This window comes from Gossypium raimondii, chromosome 3, assembly GCF_025698545.1.
Source record: "Gossypium raimondii isolate GPD5lz chromosome 3, ASM2569854v1, whole genome shotgun sequence".
Taxonomy (NCBI): domain Eukaryota; kingdom Viridiplantae; phylum Streptophyta; class Magnoliopsida; order Malvales; family Malvaceae; genus Gossypium; species Gossypium raimondii.
The window spans coordinates 27,194,352-27,217,245 of NC_068567.1; the positions used below are offsets into that span (position 1 = coordinate 27,194,352).

The 22,894-nt window shown below is 37.2% G+C and overlaps 1 protein-coding gene across 1 annotated transcript; it reads left to right on the top strand.

The window, feature by feature from the left end:
* The first annotated feature begins 19,371 nt into the window (after positions 1 to 19,371).
* On the top strand, positions 19,372 to 21,279 carry LOC105784884 (uncharacterized). Its single transcript, XM_012610804.1, has one exon. It carries the CDS (start codon positions 19,372 to 19,374, stop codon positions 21,277 to 21,279), a length of 1,908 nt encoding a protein of 635 aa, XP_012466258.1.
* Positions 21,280 to 22,894: the final 1,615 nt, after the last annotated feature.

The following is a 22,894-nucleotide window of genomic DNA, read 5'->3' on the forward strand; positions in this document are numbered from 1 at the left end:
GTTCCATCACCTCCATATCTGCAAAGATTGCAGCAACACAAGCAGAAATAAGAGGTGTAATTCAAGAAGTTTTTGGATGTTCTGAAGCAGTTACACATCAATATTCCATTGGTAGAGGCTTTAGAACAAATGTCGAATTATGTGAAGTTTATGAAGGATATATTGTCCAAGAAGAAATGACTAAATGAGTATGAGACTGTTGCCTTGACAAATAAGTGCAGTGCATTCCTGCAGAATAAACTACCACTGAAATTGAAAGACACAGGACGCTTTACTATACCATGTAACATTGGTGAATCTTAATGTGGTAAAGCTTTGTATGACTTAGGAGCGAGTATCAATTTGATGCCTAAGTCTATTTTAAAGATGTTAAGGATAGGTGAAGTAAGACCTACAACTATGACGCTTCAACTACCAGATCGATCTGTAGCATATCCCGAAGGAAAGATCGAGGATGTTTTGGTAAGAGTCGATAAAGTTATTTTTCCTGCTGATTTCATTGTCTTAGGTTTTGAAGTAGACAAGGAAGTGTCGATCATCCTTAGGTGACCTTTCTTAACCACGAGAAGAACGTTAATTGATGTGTAGAAAGGAGAACTCACCATGCGAGTTCAAAATGATCAGGTAACTTTTAACATTCTTAAAGCGATGAAATTTCCCAATCTGGCAGAGGAGTGTTCAGTTATGGAAGAAATAGAAACCTTGGTTTTTATGGAAAGCAATTTTGAAGAAGATCCATTGGTGAAAGCTTTAGATCTTGACCCTTTGGAGGATGAAGAAGGTGATTTTGACCGAGATGGATGGTAAAAACTTGTCTAATCCTGTAAATTTAGATTCAGTTAAGAAGTACTTCACTTAAAAAGGGGGAAAAGGCCAAGGTGAAAACCCTAAAAGGGCGCTTTGAGTCCTAAAAAACAACAGAAAAAATGAAAGGCCAAGGCGAAAACCCGCAAAGGGTGCCTTGAACCCAAAGGGGTTTTGAGTTGAAAACCCAAAAAGGGCGGCTCAAATTTTTATCAAAGATAAGGCATGTGGTAGTCTTGTCTTCCCCAAATTAACAAGAAGGAGGGATGCTACACGTTGGGGCATCAACAAAGCGTTTTGAATCTTCGAAACACATGTCAAGTTCAAAAGGGTCCTCAAGAAGTTTGTGCGGAGAAACTCTTGCTACGATATCTGGGGCACCTATTTTTATCTTATTCATTTTGTATCTCAGCAACATTTGCTATCTAGATTAATTTATTCATTTTAAGCTTTGCTCTCAATAAAAGTTCATCTTCTCCATTGTGATAATCCTTTTCAAGCATTTTTTGTTGAAATAACAATTAATGAACTGATAATATTCGAACAAAAGGAGTTCTGCATATTACACTGAAAGCTTCTAAATAGTACGATGACCTAAAACAGGACTATTATTTAGAACTAACCAAACTTAAGGGTTGGAAACATTTGAGAAAGGATAGTCTAAATTGGGACTATTTCTTTGGGTTTTCTATCGAAGATACCAGCTGAACAAGAAGGTAGGTTAATGCGTCAGTGATAGAACTTTGATGAACAAAGAGCGATGATAACCTAAGCATTAACAAGGGATCGTTCTCGAAAAATGACATTCTGTACACATCCAGTTAGGAGCATTTGATTAATTCTGATCATGACATCCTAATCACTTGGCATAAATAGGCCCATGAAATGGATTCTACAAGTCATGTTCCCCAGAGAACAGATTAGTGGAGTTACAAATCCTATATCTCTAAAGTTGCAGTGGGATGGATTGAAGTCATTACGGCAAATCTTATCTTCCTGAAGTTGTAGTGGAGCAGATTGCATTGCATTACATGATCACTCGATTATACCCTTTTAAGTGGGAGTGAGAACCTCTTCGTTCGTGAGGTCTTCACCTTCGTATAGGATAGTGGACTGCTTTCGGGATACATCCGTACCTATACCTTCGTGAGATTTTCATCTCCGTATAGTCATAGGGAAATGTATTCCCCTGAACTAAACTCGGTCTGTATGAGCCTATAACGGGTGAGGATCGAGGAATCTATTGGTTTAGGTACCTTTACTTTAGAACCGAACCACATATAATAAGCCCAAAGAGCCTACCCTAGGTAGAACCACGCCGAACCCCTAGTGGTCACCCGAATAGGTGCTCTATTTATTTTTATTTTTTTCTTGCTTGCTTTTGCTTGGTACTAACCTGTTTCATTTTGTTCTGGTTATGACTGCATTGCATTTTCATCATAGAAAAGAGGTGATGGTTCACGTTCAGTTGCTAAATAGAGAGCTTGTCATGGAAAATGGATTTCTTGATAAAGTGGAAGATAATACGGCTGTCCGAATATGTTTCGAGAAAACATAACGAGAGAAGGGTGATAGTCTAACGGAGAAATACATGACTTTACTTCGTTGCCCGAAGATTCAAGTTGACAAAGATTATTCAACATTTGTCAACGTCCCGACCTTTTTAAAGAAGCTAATAAGCATCACGAGGATGAGTGAGTAATGAGTCGCGACCCAGATCAAGCAAAAAGGAGTAGTAGAGACATCCATTGGAAAATTCGCAAGGTTTATCTTAACATCTGGATGAAGGAAAGGATCAATGTCTTCGCCTAGAGTATTAGGGAAAATCCGTATATATATTCGCTTTATGTAAAGAGGTTTATTTTGTAGTAAAGTTGTTCTAACAGAATTGAATCAAGAATCAATGTCTCTTTTTGCATTCATTCGATTCATCTGCATTACATTTCATTCCATGCAAAATTTCATAAAAGGACCGTAATTAATCAAAATTGTTACAGTTACCCAAGAAACTAACAAAAATCCACCAACAAAATATTGCTATGGTACCCGCCGTAAAACTAAAGAATTGGACCAAAGGTTAGAGAGATTAGAGCAAATGAAAATACAGATGCAAAAGTAATTGGCCCAAATTCAACAAGATATGAGGGATCAGATGCTAGAATTAAAAAGAAATATGATGACCCAGTTAACCCAGTTGCTGGTTGGAGGGTTTGAAAAAGGAAAGAGCCTTGCGGTCAATTCTAGGGACAATAACATGGACCCTGCTAATCCTCCAGGCTTTACCCCAATAAACAGCCAAGCACAACTAGATGCGTATCCACAAAGGGTGTCTGTTAACATCAGACCCCAATACCAGACTGGTACCTCAACACTGGTGAACTTTCCGACAAGTTCAGGTTCTAACCCGGGGGATAATCTAACCAATCCTGTTGTCCTTGATGGTCTAGCAGAAACAAAAACAGGTGAGAGTGGAGCTCCCAAAACAATTTGAAGATCGTTACAAACAAAAAAGGTGAGAGTGGAGCTCCCAAATCAATACTTTAAAGGCCCCGATGAGGAGGAAAAATGAGGTGAATAATATAATAAGGGCTATTCAAAGCCGATTACGGCAAGCTAGCTAAGGACGATTACTACTAGCCATTGGATCTCCTCGTGGCAAGAATCTAATCCAAGACCAAACTCAGAAAAACTTCGATTCACACCTATCCCAATCACGTTTGGGGAGTTGTGCCAAAGTTTATTTGATGCACATGTAGTATCCCCTTTCTACCTAACACCTATACAACCCCCATACCCTAAATCGTATGACACAAATGCCCAATGTGAATACCGTGTAGGAATCACGGGGCACTGGATAGAAAACTCCACCACTTTCAAAAATATGGTCGAAAAGCTCATCAATATAGGCATTGTCAAATTTGATGATCCGTTTGTGCAGAAAATCCATTACCCAACCATGTTGATAAGGGAGTAAACACAATAGCTCAGCACACGGAGAGGAGAATCAAAGAGAATATCGCAGAATTGAAAACCCTGCTGAGAGAGGTTTGGGAAGAAATTGTAGAAGGAGGATTAATCACAAAGGATTTAGGGGAGAAACCTAGAGAAGCAAGGAACTACTGTGAGTTGCATGATGAATAGAGGCACGAGATTGAAAAGTGCAATAAATTCTGAGCCTTGGTGCAAGGCCTGATAGATAATAAGGAACTAGAATTCTTTGAATATACTAAAGGCTCAAAAAGAATGTTCTGAAATTGAAGCGTCAATGCTATATCCGAAGAAAGAATTGGAAGAGAAATTTTTTCAGGCATTAACCCTTTGTACCTGGGAGTGTTTTGAAAAATGGGACTGTGGAAGGGATCCCTGTATTTTTTAGAGCTAATTCGGAGTAATGTCCAAAACACACTTATTTCTCTAAGCTTAGGGGCAATAAGAATGCTTTGGTGAGATAGGCTTATGTCTAACATCTTTATTTTAATAAAATGCATCTTTGTTTCTCACTTCGAGCAAATCTTCTTTTATTGTTTACGTTTCATTCATAATCATACTATACAGATAAATATTCTTAGATTCTTTTGTTCTTTGGATCTTCCTTCGTCCCTATAATATGTCTCCAGATATCAATGATATGAGTGACACTGCTATTGACTCAGAACCTCCTTTTGAGCAAGATATGTGTCTAGAGGAACCTCAAGGCTTTTAAGATGACCAAGACTGTAACTTATCTCCTGCTTTGTTAAAGATGTTAGAACAAGTTGAGGAACAGATCATACCTTACAAAGAATCAGTGGAATCCATGGCTTTTCCCTATGTGGGGCATGGATGTCATTGGGCCGACGTCGCCAAAAGCTTCTAGCAGTCATCGATTCATCTTTGTGGTCATCGATTACTTTCTTAAGTGGGTGGAAGTTGCTTCATATGTCGACAGTCAGCAAATTCTTGAAAAATGAGAGCATATGTTGGTATGGAATGCCAGAAAGAATCATATCTGATAATGGCCTGAATTTGAACAATAGCATAATAGTGGAGGTCTGCAGTCAATTCAAGATCAGACACCATAACTCATTGCCCTATCACACTAAAATAAACGGCAGTAGAGGACAAAAACAAAAAAAAACAAAAACCTCTACCGGGGCAACGACTTTCTCTTTAGCTTATCCCAATTTTTCCATTAAAGTCGAGATTCCTTCTCTCTGAGTTTTTCAGAACTAAAATTAAAAGAAGCAAAATGGATTCGGTTGAACTTGACCAAAGGAAAGAGGTTGAGGGCTATCTGTCATGGTCAGATGTACCAAAAACGACTGATGCGAGCTTATGACAAAAAGGTTCGTCCTGAGAGAATTCCATGAGGGGGACCTATTATTGAAAAATATTCTTTCCATATAAAAGGATTTTAGAGGGAAATGAATGTCAAATTGGGAAAGACCTTATGTGGTAAAAAAGGCCTTTTCGGAGGAGTGCTGATTTTTGCCGAGATGGATGGTAAAAACTTGCCTAATCCTTTAAATTCAGATTCACTTAAGAACAACTTCACCTAAAAAGGGGGAAAAGACAGGCAAAAACCCTCAAAGAGTGCTTTGAGTCCCCAAAAAAAAAGGAGAGGCCAAGGCAAAAACCCACAAACGGCACCTTGAGACCAAAGGGGTTTGAGTTGAAAACCTAAAAAGGGCGACTCAAATTTTGATCAAAGATAGGGCATGTGGTAGTCTTGTCTTCCTCAAATTAACAAGGAGGGATGCTACATCTTGGGGCATCAACAAAACATTTTGAATCTTCGAAACACATATCAAGTTCAAAAGGGTCCTCAAGAAGTTTGTGCGGAAAAACTCATGCTACGATATCTGGGGCACCTATTTTTATAATATTCATTTTGTATCTCAACAACATTTTCTATCTAGATTACTTTATTCATTTTGAGCTTTGCTCTTAATAAAATTTTATCTTGTCCATTATGATAATCCTCTTCAAGCATTTTTCATTGAAATAACGATTAATAGACTGATAATATTCAAACAAAAGGAGTTCTGCATATTACTCTGAAAGCTTCTAAATAGTACGAGGGCCTGAAATAGGACTATTATTTAGAACTAACCAAAATTAAGTGTTGGAAACATTTGAGAAAGAATAGTCTAAATTGAGACTATTTCTTTGGGTTTTCTATCGAAGATACCAGCCGAACAAGAAGTTAGGTTAATGCGTCAGTGATAGAACTTTGATGAACAAAGAGCAATGATAACCTAAGCATTAACAAGGGATCGTTCTCCAAAAATAACATTCTGTACACATCCAGATAGGAGCATTTGATTCATTCTGATCATGACATCCTAATCACTTAGCATAAATATGCCCGTGAAATGGATTCTACAAGTCATGTTCCCTAGAGAACAGATCAGTGGAGTTACAAATCCTATATCTCTGAAGTTGCAGTGGGATGGATTGAAGTCATTACGGCAAATCTCATCTTCTTAAAGTTGCAGTGCAGCATATTGAAGTCACCAGCCTTATCTCCCTAAAGTTACAGCAGAGCAGACTAAAGATAGTGGATCTGATCTCCCTGGAGTTACAGTGGAATAGATTAACTCTACAAATCATGGCAGATCTTATCTTCCTGAAGTTGGAGTGGAGCAGATTGAAGCCACTAGCCTTATCTCCCTGAAGTTGCAGCGGAACAGACTGAAGACAGTGAATCTTATCTCCCTATCATTGCAGTGGAACAGATTAAAGCTACAAATCATGGCAGATCTTATCTTCTTGAAGTTGCAGTGGAGCAGATTGAAGCCACCAGCCTTATCTCCATGAAGTTGCAGCAGAGCAGACTGAAGACAGCAGATCTTATTTATCTGGCGTTGCAGTGGAACAGATTAAAGCTACAAATTATGGCAAATTTTATCTTCCTAAAGTTGCAGTGGAGCAGATTGAAGCCACCAACCTTATCTCCCTGAAGTTGTAGCAGAGCAGACTAAAGATAGCGAATCTTATTTCCCTAGTGTTGTAGTGGAACAAATTAAAGCTACAAATTTTGGCGGATATTATCTTCCTGAAGTTGTAGTGGAGCAGATTGAAGACACCAGCCTTATCTCCCTGAAGTTGCAGCGGAGCAGACTGAAGACAGTGGATCTTATTTCCCTGGCGTTGCAGTGGAACAGATTAAAGCTACAAATTATGGCAGATCTTATCTTTCTAAAGTTGCAGTAGAGCAGATTGAAACCACCAGCCTTGTCTCCCTGAAGTTGCAGCGTAGCAGACTGAAGATAGCGGATCTTATTTCCCTGGCGTTGCAGTGGAATAGATTAAAGCTAAAAATTATGGTGGATATTATTTTCCTGAAGTTGCAGTGGAGCAGATTGAAGCCACCAGCCTTATCTCCCTAAATTTACAATGAGTAGACGAAGGCAATGGATTTTATTTCCTAAACTGCGATGGAATGATTAAAGCTACAAACTATGACAGATCTTATCTTCCTGAAGTTGTAGTGGAGCAGATTTAAGCTACCAGCCTTATCTCCTTGAAGTTGCAGTGGAGCAAATTGAAGTTACAAATTCTTATCTTTTAAAGTTCCAGCGGAGTAGATCGAAGCTGCAAATCTCTTCTCCCTGAAATTGCAGCATGTTAGAACGAGGCTACGTGAAGAAAAGAATCACCAAAAATTTGAGATTCGGCACGACCAGGTAAAATTGACCCTTCTTTCTTTGCTCCATTCTCGTTACACGACAATGAGCAAAGAGGGGCAGCTGTAATAGGCCAATTTTGACCTGGTCCAGATCAAAAAATAAAACATAATAAAGCTAAAACTTTCTTTAAGTCCATTTACATACCCAACCCAATTATAGCCCAATACAACAAAAAAACCCTAATACCAAATTGAAAACAAAAAAAAAACCCTAAATAGCAACCAAACAACAAATCACAGCCGCTGCCTCTCCCACGCGTGTCGCTCCTCCATGTCACCATCGTACGGCCTCTGTATCTTCAAGCAAATAACAACACGACAACAACAAAGAAAACAAAATAACAGTTGTAATTTTTAGCTATAAGAAAGGCCCTAACTGAATGTAATTTTTTACACACGATCAATGTAGACAGAGACCGAAATAGCAATCAAAAAACAAAAAAAAAATTAGAGGTAGTTGTTTATTCCTTTTTAATTTTATTTTTCATTTTTGGTTATTTTATTTCTTTTTCTAAAAAAAAGGAAGAAAACTCATCGCCGAAGGCCATGCCAGAAAAGGAAATAAAACGACGCATTTCTTTCTTGCTCCATCGGATTTGGCCGGGTTTTCGGGGGTTTTGGCCTCAGACCCTTGCTCCACGTGTGACGGGTTTCAAACGGGCTTTTAGAATAACTCAAGCAGAAATGAAGGATTTAAAAAAATTTTGGTTTATACAGCAGGGCCAAACAGCGTCATTTTGGCCTAACCCGATTTTCGACCCTCCCCTGTTAGAGGATCTGCATTTTTTTGTAAAATGGGTTATTTGTGCACTGGCCCCTTCCGGTTTTATGGGCTGTTGCGATTTGGTCCCATTTCTTTTTTTCTATTTTTAATCTCCCCTCATAATTTTATTTTTATTTCATTCAGATCCTTTACAGAATGGCGCGATTAGAGGACCTGGGATAATTTCCCAGTTAGTCCCCTTTATTTTGCGCGCATTCCAATTGGTCCCCTATTTGCCACTTCTATTTTAATTTATTACGATTTAAGCCTTTAATTTTTTTATTTCAATTTGAACCTGATATGTTTAGTTTCATTATCTATTTATTACTATTGTTTGTTTGTGTTTTTATATATACCATAATTTAATAATAATTTTTATTTATTTTTTGGTTTTTCTTTGTTTATTTTAAAATATTTAGATTCAACATCATTCACACTTGATTTATCATTTTTTACTCTAAAATATCTAAGTTTAATATTATTTTATCTATTTGTTCATTTTTACTTTTAAGATATTTAAATTTAATATTACGTGTGTATCTATTTATCTTAAAATTTTGTATTATTTCAAATTGTTTAATTTGTTTATTTATTTGCATCATTTCAATCCTTAATCAAATTTCTATTTATCTTATGTTCTCATCAATTTTATTCGAGTTGTCATTCTATTATTATTCTAATAATATCTTGAATTGTATTTAGCCATATCTATTCATTGTTATATTCCAAACAAAATAAATACACATCGTTTAAATGTCGCATTCGATGTTATTCAAAAACCTTTAAAAGAAATAAGCAATATTTTGTATTTTGGAATTGAAAAGTCGTTCCCTAACTTATGTGGTTTCAATTTTTCTCAATAAATTTGAATATACGAACCCTCTTTTTAACATATTTTTTAAATAATCTCGGGAATAAAAAGATCGTGTTCTAACTTATGGAATATGATTTCTTTTTAAACCCGAGATAATCAAATGTCTTTAAAATAAATAAAACTTTTGGTGTTTATTCTCGTTTCAAGATTTAAGATATTGTGTCCTAACTCATGGGATATAATTCTTTTCTCGATTGACATAAAATACGCCCTTTTTAAAAAAAATCAATTAAGCAATTTTAATAAAAGGATCGTATTTTGAATCTCTTCGAAATTTTCAATTTTTGACATTAAGACATTCATTAATCAATTATGTACCAGTTTTGGGCGTGACGAGGGTGCTAATCCTTCCTCGCATTTAACCGACTCCCGAATCTATTTTTCTCGAATTTCGCAGACTAAAATCACTGTTTTAATAAAATCGAAACATTTTATTAAAACGATTAAATTGCAAGGAAATCCGATCACACCTCAAAAAATGTCGGTGGTGACTCTCGTTTTTTCATTTTCATTTTCAAAATAAAAGTCGATCACCATTATCAAAAAATGGCTTCGACAGTACCAATTAGAAAGAAAACCAATGCTCTCAAGTGGGAATGATTTTGTGATGCTCCTTCACTTCCCGATGATGAACTAGTTAAAGAATTCTATGCTAGTTTGACTACGCAAGATGCTACTGAAGTTATCGTTCGAAAGAAAAAGGTACCTCTTACTTCTAAGTCCATCAATGATTTGTTTAATTTACCTGATGTTGAAAAAGATGAGTACTACCCTATGATGAACAATATCAATTGGGATTTTCTTCAACAAGTGCTTAATGTTGTGACAAATTCGGGATCCCAATGGATTATAAGAAAGTATGGGAGCCATTCTTGTCAAAGAGAATACTTAAAACCAGTAGCAAAGGTATGATTTTATTTCGTTCACGACAGTTTTATGTCTATCTCACATAGTTCCACCATTTCAATGGAACGGATGCTTTTGTTATATGGAATTTTGACAGAAAAGTCCATTCATGTTGGGAAAATTATTCTCAATGAAGGCAGGAAGTGCTTATTTCCCATCATTAATCACTTCACTTTGCTTAAAGGCCCGTGTTAAAACACAAGCAAATTTGAAGGGGCAATATATTCAAGGATGCATTACAAATTATGATCTTGAAAGATTAGTAGAGAGGGTGCATGAACTGAATCAAGGCAAGCAAAAAGAGCCAACTGAACTGGATACAGAGGAGTCAACAGATGGAACTGAAACTGAAGCTAATTCTATCACAGACACTGAAGAGGAAGAATCTGATAAGGAACCAAACATTCCTGAACTAAATGTTGAGCCAAAAGGAGAACCAGTCAAGCTAAGTGTTGAACCTGAATTACAACTGTCATACCGACTTCTGCAAGTACTTCAAGGAAATCGGAGTTGTCAATGTTGATGGATATGTGTAAGTTCATGCATAATCAAAAACAAACTTACTGGAAATATGCAAAAATTAAAGATGACTCAATTCAAAATACTTTTAAGAATATCTCTAATACTTTTGTTCCTGAGTTCTCAGATACTATCTTTGAGACATGGACGGAAGATACTGACGATGCAAGTAGAGATAGAGCTAAAAAATACAAGGGAATGAGTCGAAAAAATAAAAGGGGGATTCTTGTCCTGTTATTTATTTAATTATTTTTAAGTCCTTAGGAATTTATTTGTTTCATAATTAGGATTTAATTTCTGCAGAATAAAACTTAGCAAGCATGAACAAACTTAGCACTTCTTTAGAAAGAATAAGACTAAATGATGTGTTAATGGGAATGAACATGTCTAGTATTGGGTTATTAGGGAAGACTTGATACTTAAGCAGTCTTAATGACTCACCTCTCTTTCTTTACAACCCTACCTGGTGTCCAGTTTTCATTCATTACTTTGTTCTTGCAATGAGGACATTGCTTCTTTTTAAAGGGGGTAAGGCAAATAAATTGCTTAAACTTTTAAATTTTTCAAGTATGTTTTAATCATTTCTTTCATAAGTATGTTTTAATAAATGAATGTTTAGAGATATTCTTGTTACTAAGATTTTTTGTATGCAAGTATGAATGATGATTTTATCTAAGTGAAAGTATGTTATCATAAAGAATGGAACACTTGTATGATCTTAGCCTTAGTAATGTTTGCCATGAAAACTTAGTTCTTTTGAGATTAAACATGCATGAAGGTTTATATCTTTAATGATATAGGCACTATTTCTTTGGATCGTTTGAGCCTTTTCAAGCCAACCCTATGATATTAGACCATTGAAACAATAATTGTGAGCTTAAAGGCCTTTTTTTTTTTTGCAATGAGCCTACATTATAAGCCAATTATCATCTTTTTAAATTTATCCTAAATTTGTGCACCTATCTTAACTAAAGTTGGCTTAGGAATCAACATTTGAGGAAATTTTCATAAAGATGTATGTGCTCATGCGTTAAAAAAAAGCGAAGAAAAGTTCATTCAGTCTCCAAAAAAAAAGGAAAAATGTATGAGTTCGAGTTCAAAATGTTCCAAAGTTCACTTAAAGAAAAAGGTTGTATTACGAGAAAACTAAGACAAAGTTAAAGGTTAAGATTTTTAAACTGAAATGTTCCATCTCTTAAAATCCCTACCTTTAACCGAGCCCCATTACAACCTTATAAAAGACCTGTGTATTTGATGATTATGTCACCTACATTAGTGGAGAGGAAGTCCTAAGTTCAACATATGAAGATCATAAATAAGCCTTGTGATTGTTTGCTTGATTATAGAAAATTATGTTGAATGAAGAATGTTATCTATGGCTGTGACATACATGCAAACTATGATTCGTGTTGGCATATTTTGAAGCTTAGTATAATCTTAAGGAATGTTTGTATATAAATTACTTGTTAATAAAGAAGATCGATAAGCATGAAGTTATTAATGCATGATTATGGGACAAAGATTCATGTTGCTTACACAATTAGCAATTTTGACTTAGCAAGACATTTTTCTGTGCATAAACATTACTCAGGACAAGCAATGATTTAAGTTTGGGGATGTGTAAACGGAAAACTATATATGATTTTTCCTATGCAATTTATCACCTTTTTAGTTAAATCTGTTGTTAAAACTAGGTAGTTATTTAATAAATTAATGAAATATGTGAAAATATGAAATTAGGACATAAAAATTGTAATAGGCCCAATCTGTCCGGCCCGTTAGTGAAATAAACCAAATAAACAAATGAATAAAATAAAACCAAATTAAAAATTAAAAGTCCAAAAATTAACACAGTCCAGTCCTTTACATCAACAAGCCCAAATCCTAGTAGACCCAACTAGCCTAAAGTTTCAAGACCCACTAAGCCCAAACATTACAAACCAAACACCAGCCCAATACCCAGCCCAAATCAAGGCCGAAACCCTAGCAGCAAGTAAGCCCCAGCACCGCAGCAGCCCTAGCTTCCCCGCACGTGCCAAGCTTTGGCCCTCACGCATGCGCCATCGCCTCCGTACCTCCACGTCCGCACCTCTGCTCTCTGTACCTGCAAGAGACGAGCAACCGCGCAGCAGAAAATAGAAAACGAACGAAAAGAGGGGCAGAAATCGGTAGAAAAAGAAAAAATAAGAAAAAATAAGAAAAAGAAATTTGTATTCTTTTGATTTTTTTAGTTTAGTTTTTTTGGCCTATAAAAGAAAAAGGGACAAGATTTTGTAATCGGTTACAAACACACAGAAAAAAAACATACAAAAAACACACACACACATATTGTAAAAAAAATTCAGAGAAATTGAAAAGAAAGAAGTTCGAAAGGTGATCCTTCTTTGTTTTTTTTTTCAATGATATTTCTCGTTTCTTTTGATATTCGTCTTCGTTTTCATGGTTATTGCGAGAAAAAAGTGGAGAAAAGGAGAGGAGAGACTCACCTTGGAGGTGGGAGCGCCGCATCCTGGTTCACTCCACCGTAATCGGAGTCTGGACCGGATGAATAGGGGGCTGGAGCGGCGCGACTCAGGAATGAGGGGATTAAATTTTTAGTTTTTTTTATCTTATTCTTTTCTTTTCTGTTTAGGGTAATGTTAGCTTTAATGTTGGTTAAAAGGCAAATCATGAAACGTCACCATTTGGGCCGGATTCAATGGCCCTAAAACAGTGCCGTTTAGGCCGCAACCCAATGACCCGACCCAGACACGGCTAGAGGGAGGGATATTTGCGCGACCAGTCCTTCCTTTTTCTGGAATTTTTGAATCAAGGGCCTTCTTCCTTTCTGATTTAGCCCCGTATTCTGCTTTGATTCATTTCAATCCAGCTTGCAACGCTGCGTTTTAGGGAAGCGGGATATTTCCCAATCAGGCCCCCATGTAATACGCGTGTTGCAGCATGGTCCCCCATTTTTGCTTAATCTTATTTATTCCCTGTTAATTCGATTTTATTTGTGATTTAATCCTTCTTAGTATTATGTTTTTTTAGAAATTTATTGTTATTTTTATTATACTTATTCTTATTATTATACTTTCTTTATATATTTGTTTTTCATATATATAAGTAACTATACATCTTTATAGAAAATTAATTTTTAATAATAATGCTTTATGTTTTATATACATGCATATATATAATATGATTTCGTTTCTTTTAGTATATGCATATATAATGATATATTATCATTTTCGAATGATTTTTTCTTTTCTTTTATTTATTTTTTAAACATAAAGAAAAAAGCCTTATACCTCTAAAATTTGTTATTTTATTTTATTTATTTAACTCTTATATATCATCACTAGGTATACACTATTATTTTTACTAAGTTTTATTTATATAGATTAGAATGTAGATATTAATTCCAAGCTATTCACTTTTATTTTACTTCGCTTTTTATTTCTTTGTGTTTTAAGATCTTTCATTAAAATTTATTCAAACCTTTTTTATTCCTTACTAAATTGTAGTAAATATTTGCATTATTTATTGTTATCACTTTTTTTTTTCTTGACTTTTTATTGTATTGTTTTCGTTTGTTTTTTAATTGATTATGAATTTATGGGTTGCTTAATTTTTTATATGGATGTTTGTATAATATGATTTAAATCAATGTTTGAATTAGCCTATTATTCGTTTAATTGTTTTCTAATTTAAGTTTGAATTATTAGATGTATCTTTATTCAATCATGTTCCGTTTGTAAGAGTTGTGTTTTATTAAAGTCATAATCGTTTTATTTTATAAACTTTAAAAAGGCTTGGCGTTCGTAGGTTCTCGAGAGAATCAGACCCTAACTTACTGGGCTTCGATTCTTCTCGATGAATTTAGACGATCAAGCGTCCATTTTATTAATATCACGATTAAATTTCTTAAGGTTTCAAAATGTTTGATCCTAACTTACTGGGTACAACATTTTGTTATCTCGTTTTTTTAAATAAAGGCAATGTTTGATGTTTAAGAATTTCGAGAAAATGAACCCTAACTTATCGGATTCGGATTTCTCGATTGACTTAAATAGTCAAGTATCCTTCTAAAAGCACATGATCTTCTAAAAAGGAATAAATCTAATTTCAAAGATTGAATGTTCGCACCCTAACTCACTGAGTGTGACAATTTATCTCTTCGAAATGAATGCGTCTTACCGTTAAAGTTTTCTTACCAAAGGATCGTATCTTATAATCTTTTCAAAATTTTGACATTAAGATATCAAACAATCAATTCGGTACCAAGTTTGGGTGTTACGAGGGTGCTAACCCTTCCTCGTGCGTAACCGACTCCCGAACCTATTTTCTCGAATCTCGTAGACCAAAACGGTTTTAAGGCGTACCGATCACACCTCAATAAAGGATCGGTGGTGACCCCCTATTTTATTTTTAAAGTCGATCCCCATTTTTTTCAAACAACAAAAAGTGGTTTCGACAGCTTGGCGACTCTGCTGGGGACCCCATGAGAGTTAGGCTGTAAAATTGATTGTTTTGTCTTATTGTCGAAAATTAAAATTGGGTTTTTTAAAAAAAATTCGATCTTCTCTTTGCATCTATCTGTATGATCATTGTAAATTGTGCTTTTATACCTTGGCCTCATGTTGCATAAAGACTGTGTAGTCTTACCCTTTTAAGTGGGAGTGAGAAGCTACTCCATCGTGAGATTTTCATCTCCGTACAAGATAGTGAATCACTTTCAGGATACATCCGTACCTATGTCTTCGTGAGATTTTCATCTCCGTACAGCCATAGGGAAATGTATTCCCCTAAACCAAACTCGGTCTGTAGGAGCCTATAATGGGTGAAGATCGAGGAATCCGTTGGTTCGCGTACCTTGACTATCAGAACCAAGCCGTATATAGATAGCCTAGGAACCCAACCTAGGTAGAACTTCTCCAAACCCTAGGGATTGCCTATATGAATGTTTGTTTCTCTCGTATTTGTTGCAAATTTTGTTTATATGTTATACTGAGTTAAGGTGTTTTATTGTTATTTGCATGTCATTTCATATTCGAAAGAGTGTCGATTCAAGTTCGATTGTTAAATTAGGAAGTTTGTCATGGAGAACAACTTTCTTGATAAAGTAGAGGATAATGCCGTTGTCTGCATATGGTCAGAGAAAGTACAATTGGAAAAGGGAAACAGTCTAGCTAAGGATTATGTGTCAGAGCTGTGGGACTATACTCGTATTAGTGTGACACAAAATTACCTTCAGGAGTTAAAAGAGATATGGGATAAGTGGAACGATGAGACCAAGCAGTTGTTTTACTCTAATTATGGAGACTTGCCATATTTTCTTGACATCAAGGTGGATGAGCAATTGTTTCGGGCCCTTGCTCAATATTGGAATCCTGCATATAGCTGTTTCACTTTTGGCAGAGTAAATCTAGTGCCTACGGTGGAGGAATATACGCCTTTACTACATTGTCCAAGGCTTCAGGTGGATAAAGCATATTCTAGAGCTGCGTATGTCCCGGCATTTTGAAAAAACTGATGAATATTACTGGCATGAGCGAGCAGTGGATAACAGCCAGAATCAAACAGAAGGGGGAGTGTAAATGTATTCCATGGAGGAATTTGCGAGACTTGATTTTAGCGCATCCGGATGGGAAAAAGAAGGTCGATGTTTTTGCTTTGAGTATCTACGGGTTAGTGATCTTCCCTAGAGCACTGGGGCATGTTGACGAAGCGGTTTCAGATCTCTTTGATCGGTTGAGTAAAGGGCTCATGCTTGTTCCTGCGATTTTGGCTGAAACGTTTAGATCTTTGAATGCGTGTAGGCGAGCTGGTGAAGACAGATTTATAGGCTGTGCATAGTTGTTGATAGCTTGGTTCCATAGTCATTTCTGGAAGGTCGACAAAGTTTCGTATTGGGTTTTCTCTAAGCATTACTCCCCGTTAAAAGAGATAGTGGCTACGCCAAGAAGGGACGATATATCAGAGGAGAATTGGATAGCAATTCTGCAAAATCTTCAAGAGGATGATGTGGAGTGGAGAGCTCCTTGGTTGATTCCTGATGGAATTCTCTACCGTTGTGGAAGCTTTGACTGGGTTTCGTTGCTTGGGATTTGGGGAGCCGCCGGGTATGCACCTTTGTTGGTCCTAAGGCAATACAATTCAAGACAGTTTGTGTCGGTAACGCATGGTTTAGCTCAATGTGAGTTCTCGTACCGAGGAGACAATTACAAGAAAAAGGTGAAAGAAATTTCTTAGGCTTGGAATCAGGTTCATAGGATGAAAAGGCTAGCTGTGGGTTCGATGATAACTCCAGTGTATGGTGAGTGGCGAAGTAAGAAAGTTAATGATAACATTCCGGAGTTAAACTTGGAGGGTGTTCGACCAATGGAAGAGTACCTACAAGTAATCCCATCAGAATTGGAGATTATAAAACAAGATTTTGAAAAGAGGAATTTTGAACTCGAAAAGAAAATAGAGCGGTTGGAAGAAGAGAAGATGCATTTGAGTCTAGACGCAGATGTCTAAAAGTTAGAGGCTGAAAAATTAAAGAAAGGGAAGAATAAAGTAGAGGAGGATCTGGATAGCTTAAAGATAGACTACAAAAAGCTACGAGTATCAATGAGAACCGCGGGGCTAGGAAAGACTTCAGAGCAATGGCGACGAGAGATCCAGAAAGAAAGAAACAAGGCCGATAGGTGGGAAAAGAAATGCCAAGAGGCTTAGGTATAAAACAAGGCCTTGGAGAGGAATCTATTAGAAAGCCAGAGTGAGACAGATGAATTAAAGGCACAAATAGCTGAACTTGAAAGGTCTTTTCATCGTTACCAAAATCATAATACCACGATGGAGCTAAGAGCGAGCTTGAACAAGATTGAGGAAACAAAGAAAAGAGTAGAATAATTAGAGGCGACATTACAAGACTATGTGATGCGGGTGGAATTTTTCGAAGCGAATGAAGAACGATAGAAAGAGCAGTTCCACTATTATTAGAGCCAAGTTAATGACAAAGATCACGTTATGGGAGAAGCCGTGGCCCAGATTCGGGAGGTAGCCGATTACTTTCAAACCTTGGCAATACAAGCTGACACTTTGAGCATAAAATACGAGTTGGAATCAGACCGGGGAAAAGAGCTTGCTTCGCTATTCAAAAAGATTAAAGTTCTAAGCATTAGGGAAAAACTGTATATGTAATCTCTTTTATTTAAAGAATTTTGTTTTCTAAATGAAGCTTTCTAAATGAAATTGAATTAGAATCGACGTCTTCTTGCATTCATGCATTGCATTACATTGCATCATATGCATTAAAGTCCACCGAAAGACCCTAATTGGTTAAAATTATTACAGTTAACCTGGAAACTGACAAAAGCTCACCAATTAAGCATCAATACAGTACTCAACGGAAAACTAAGGAAATGGATCAAAGATTAGAGAAATTGGAGCAAATGCAAAAGGATATGCAAGAACGGTTACAAGCACAAATGCAAGAGCGGCTAGATAAAATCCAAGAAGATCTGATGGAAAAATTGATCAAGGCTCAAAAAGATGCGATGGCTGAATTGACCTATCTACTGACGGGAGGAGTAGATAAAGGAAAGGGCCCTATGGCTGATCATGGAGAAGGTAGTGAGGATCCGTTATATCCTCCAGGTTTCACTCCACCAAATGTACGAGCCCAAACTGAAATATACCCAAAAGGACCGTCTGTCACAATTAGGCCGCAACATTACAAACTGATGTCATGATCCCCACAATTTTCCAGGGACGATCGAGTTTAAGCCCGGGAGAAAACCCGATCAATCCTATTATTCCAGATTTTGATGAAACAGCTGAAGAAGGAAAGGCAACGCGGAATTGCCAAAACAATGGGAAGATAGGTATAGGTGGTTGGAGGAAAAATTCAAAGCCTTGGAAAGCGCTGATAGTAATCAGGGAATCGACGCTAAAGATCTAAGCTTAGTCCCAGATTTAGTACTTCCTCCCAAATTCAAGATGCCTGAATTTGAAAAATATAATGGAACTAGCTGCCCCGAAGCCCACGTTACCATGTTCTGTAGAAGGATGACTGGCTACGTCAATAACGATCAGCTGTTAATCCACTGTTTCCAAGACAGTTTGGTGGGGGCAGTGTCTAAATGGTACAATCAATTGAGTCGTACCAAAATTAGTTCATGGAGGGACCTAGCACATCCATTTATGAAACAGTACAGCCATGTAACGGATATGACCTCCGATAGAGTTACACTACAAAATATGGAGAAGAAATCGGGTGAGAGTTTCAGACAGTACGCTCAAAAATGGAGGGAAGTTGCCATCCAAGTCCAGCCGCCACTCCTAGAAAGAGAAACCATGATGCTCTTTATCAATACCTTAAAAGCCCCGTTCATCACTCACATGCTGGGAAGTGCAACAAAAAGTTTCTCAAATATAGTAATGAATGGGGAAATGATTGAGAATGCCATAAGAAACAGGAAAATAGAAACAGGAGAGAGTAACAAAAGGTCAGCCTCGAGAAGAAAGGAAAATGAAGTAAACAACGTGAATACGTACAACAAGTCAATTATGGTGAACCAGCCAAGGAAGGTGGTTGCTAGTCAGCAGGGTTCAGCAAGACAAGAATCTGGTATGAGACAAGGTACTGAGAAGCCCTAGTTCACACCAATTTCGATGTCATAGAAGGAGCTGTATCAGAATTTGTTCAACGCACACGTTGTTTCTCCCCATTACTTGACCCCTTTACAACCTCCGTATCCCAAATGGTATGATGCGAGCACACAATGTGATTACCATGCGGGAATTACAGGACACTCAATAGAAAATTATACTGCCTTCAAGAAGCTAGTCGAAAGACTTATTAGCATGGGTGTTGTCAAGCTTGATGACTCACCTAGCACAGAAAATCTGCTATCCAATCATACCGATAAGGGAGTGAATATGACGAGCGAAAGTAGGGGAGAAGAAGTCAAGAGCGACATTGCTGAAGTAAAAACTCCGTTGAAATGGGTCTGGAGAGAGATGGCGAAGAAAGGGCTAGTTATTTCAGATTTTGAAGAAAGGTATGAGGCTGAAAACTATTGTGAATTCCACCGTGAAGTAGGACATGAGATTCAAGAATGTAAGGGATTCAAGGCTCTGGTCCAAAACATGATGGATAACAAAGAGATGAGGTTTTATAAAAAGGTGAAGGGTAAAGGAAATATTTGCGCATCAGAGCCAGTAAAGAAGACTCCGAAAATGAATCATCCTGTGGTCATCATTTTATGCCCTCGGAGCAATGAGTTTAGGGTTCAGATAACACCAAAAATTATAATCCAGAAACCATCAAATTTCTCATATAAGGATAGCAAAATGGTGTCGTGGAATTATGGGTGCAATGTGACAATCTTGGGAAAAGAAGCGGAGAGAAATCAGGAAATAGGTTCTTACACGCGCAATGGGAAGCGATATGATGCTCAGGCAGAATCGTCAAGAGAAGAGAATTGGAAAAAAGAGCAGAGGAAAGGGAAGGCAGTGGAAGTTGAGCCATTGGTTAATGAGCCAATAAAGGAAGAGGAGGCAAATGAGTTTTTAAAGTTTTTGAAACACAGCGAATACAGCGTTGTGGAACAACTGTGCAAACAACTGGCCCGCATTTCTATATTAACTTTGCTCCTAAGTTCAGAAGTACATCGAAGTGCACTAATGAAAGTACTAAATGAAACATATGTGGCTGATGATATTTTGGTAAACAAGCTGGATTGGTTGGTCAACAATATAAGTGCTGACAATTTTATCTTCTTCAGTGATGACGAAATACCATCTGGAGGAAGGGGTTCTACTAAAGATCTGCACGTTACTACCCGATGCAAAGGGTACACACTCCCGGGGGTCTTGGTTGATAATGGATCTGTACTGAACGTATTGCCTTTATCTACTCTTAGTCGGTTACCGGTGGACAGTTCATATATGAAAGCATGCCAGACCATAGTAAGGGCATTTGATGGAACGGAAAAGAGGGTTGTGGGGAGAATTGATGTACCGTTAAGGATTGGCCCAACTACTTATGAGGTGGACTTCTTGGTAATAGATATTAAGCCTTCCTACAACTGTTTATTGGGAAGACCATGGATGCACTCAGCTGGGGCAGTACCTTCATTGCTACATCAGAAGGTGAAGTTAGTATCAGAGGGTCGGTTGATAATAATAAATGCGGAGGAAGATATCATCGCAATAGTAACTGGTGATGCACCTTATGTGGAAATTAACGATGAGGCAGTGAAATGTTCTTTTCGGTCATTAGAATTTGTGAATGTGATGTTTATTACTGAAGGAAGCAGAATTTCGGTACTGAAAATATCCAGGACCACAGAGATGGGGTTGCGATTGATGATTGGAAGAGGAGCTTCACCCAGGAAAGGATTGGGAAAATATCTTCAAGGAAAGATTGAAACACCGATGCTGAAGGAAAAGTTTGATAGTTTTGGCTTAGGATACGAGCCAGACATGAAGCAGAAGAAGAAAGAAGTAGAGAAAAGACAAGAGAGAAGAAGGGCACGTTTAAGCGAATATGAAGTTAAGTGGGAGCCTTTGACCTTTCCCCACATATCTACATCTTTTGTGTCGGATGGGTTTATTCACCCTGAGCGAGGAGTGTCCAGAAGCGAAGGCATTGAAGAAACAACGGAGAAAAAGGCCCTGTTGGAGATCTGCCCTTACGAACCTGGGAGCGACCTAAACAATTGGACTGCGAAAGAAATCCCTGTAGTCTTTATGGCTTATTCAGAGTAATGCTTAGAACATTCTTGCTGTTTTAGCTTGGAAATGATAGGAAATCCTTTGTGAAAAAGGCTTGAGCCTAAATATCATTATTCTAATGAAATACATCTTTACATTCATTTCGAGCAATTATTCTTTTTCTTTTCATGCAAGTAAATATTTTCTATTTGATTGATTGTCTTCCAAATAATTCTTTCATTTGTAACCTTATTGTACAAATAATTATTCATAAATTTATATATTCTTGGTATACTCTTTGATATATTCCCTCATAGGTCCTCAGATATCAATGACATGAGTGACGCTGTTTCAAACGCGGAGCCTCTTTTTGAGCAAAACATGTGTTTAGAGGGATCTCATGACTTTGAAAATGACGAAGACTGTGGTATATCTCCGGACTTGTCAATAATGGTAGAACAAGAGGATAAGCAGATCCTATCTTATAGGGAATCATTAGAAATCGTGAGCCTAGAGGAGGGAAAGGAGGCGAAAATTGGAACTGAAATCACCGCAAAGACAAAACAAGACCTCATTGAATTGCTCCGAGAGTTCAAAGATGTTTTCGCTTGGTCATACCAAGATATGCCTGGGCTAAGTACTAGCATTTTGGTACATCGTCTGCCCATAAAAGAAAATTGTAAACCAGTTCAGCAGAAGCTCAGGAGAATGAGACCTGATGTTGTGCTAAAAATAAAAGAAAAAGTCAAAAGGCAGTTCAATGCTATATTCTTGCAAGAGATCAAATATTCAGATTGGGTAGCAAACATCGTCCCTGTTCCCAAGAAAGATGGAAAGGTACGAATGTGCATGGATTACAGGGACTTGAACAAGGCTAGTCCAAAGGAAAATTTTCCATTGCCTCACATTGATACTTTGGTAGAAAATACGGCAGGCTACTCACTATTTTCTTTCATAGATGGCTTTCCTGGATACAATCAAATAAAGATGCACCCCGAAGACATGGGAAAAACAACATTCAGTACCTTATGGGGAACATTTTGTTACAAAGTAATGCCCTTCGGATTGAAGAATGCGGGAGCAACGTATCAAAGAGCTATGGTGACTTTGTTTCATGACATGATGCATAAGGAGGTCGAAGTCTATGTTGATGATGTGATTGCAAAGTCTAGAACGGAAGAAGAGCATGTTCAAGTCTTAAAAAGATTGTTTTTGAGATTAAGGAAATTTCAGCTCAAGCTTAACCCAGCAAAATGCATGTTCGGAGCCAGATCAGGGAAGTTATTAGGCTTCATAGTTAGTAAGAAGGGGATTGAGGTGGACCCGAAAAAAGTGAAGGCAATCCGAGACCTACCTCCTCCACGCAATCAGAAAGAAGTCTGAAGTTTCCTAGGAAGATTTAATTACATTGCTCGATTCATCTCACAATTGACTGAGAAATGTCATCCAGTATTTCGTCTTTTGAAGAAGCATAATCCGGGTGATTGGGATGAGGAATGTCAGGAGGCTTTTGACAAGATAAAGCAATATTTCGCTAATACTCCCATATATCACCGCCAAGTCCAGATAGGCCATTGATATAGTATCTAGCGATGTTTGAGAATTCCATGGGATGTGTATTGGGCCAACACAATGAAACGGGAAAGAAATAAAGGGCAATATACTATCT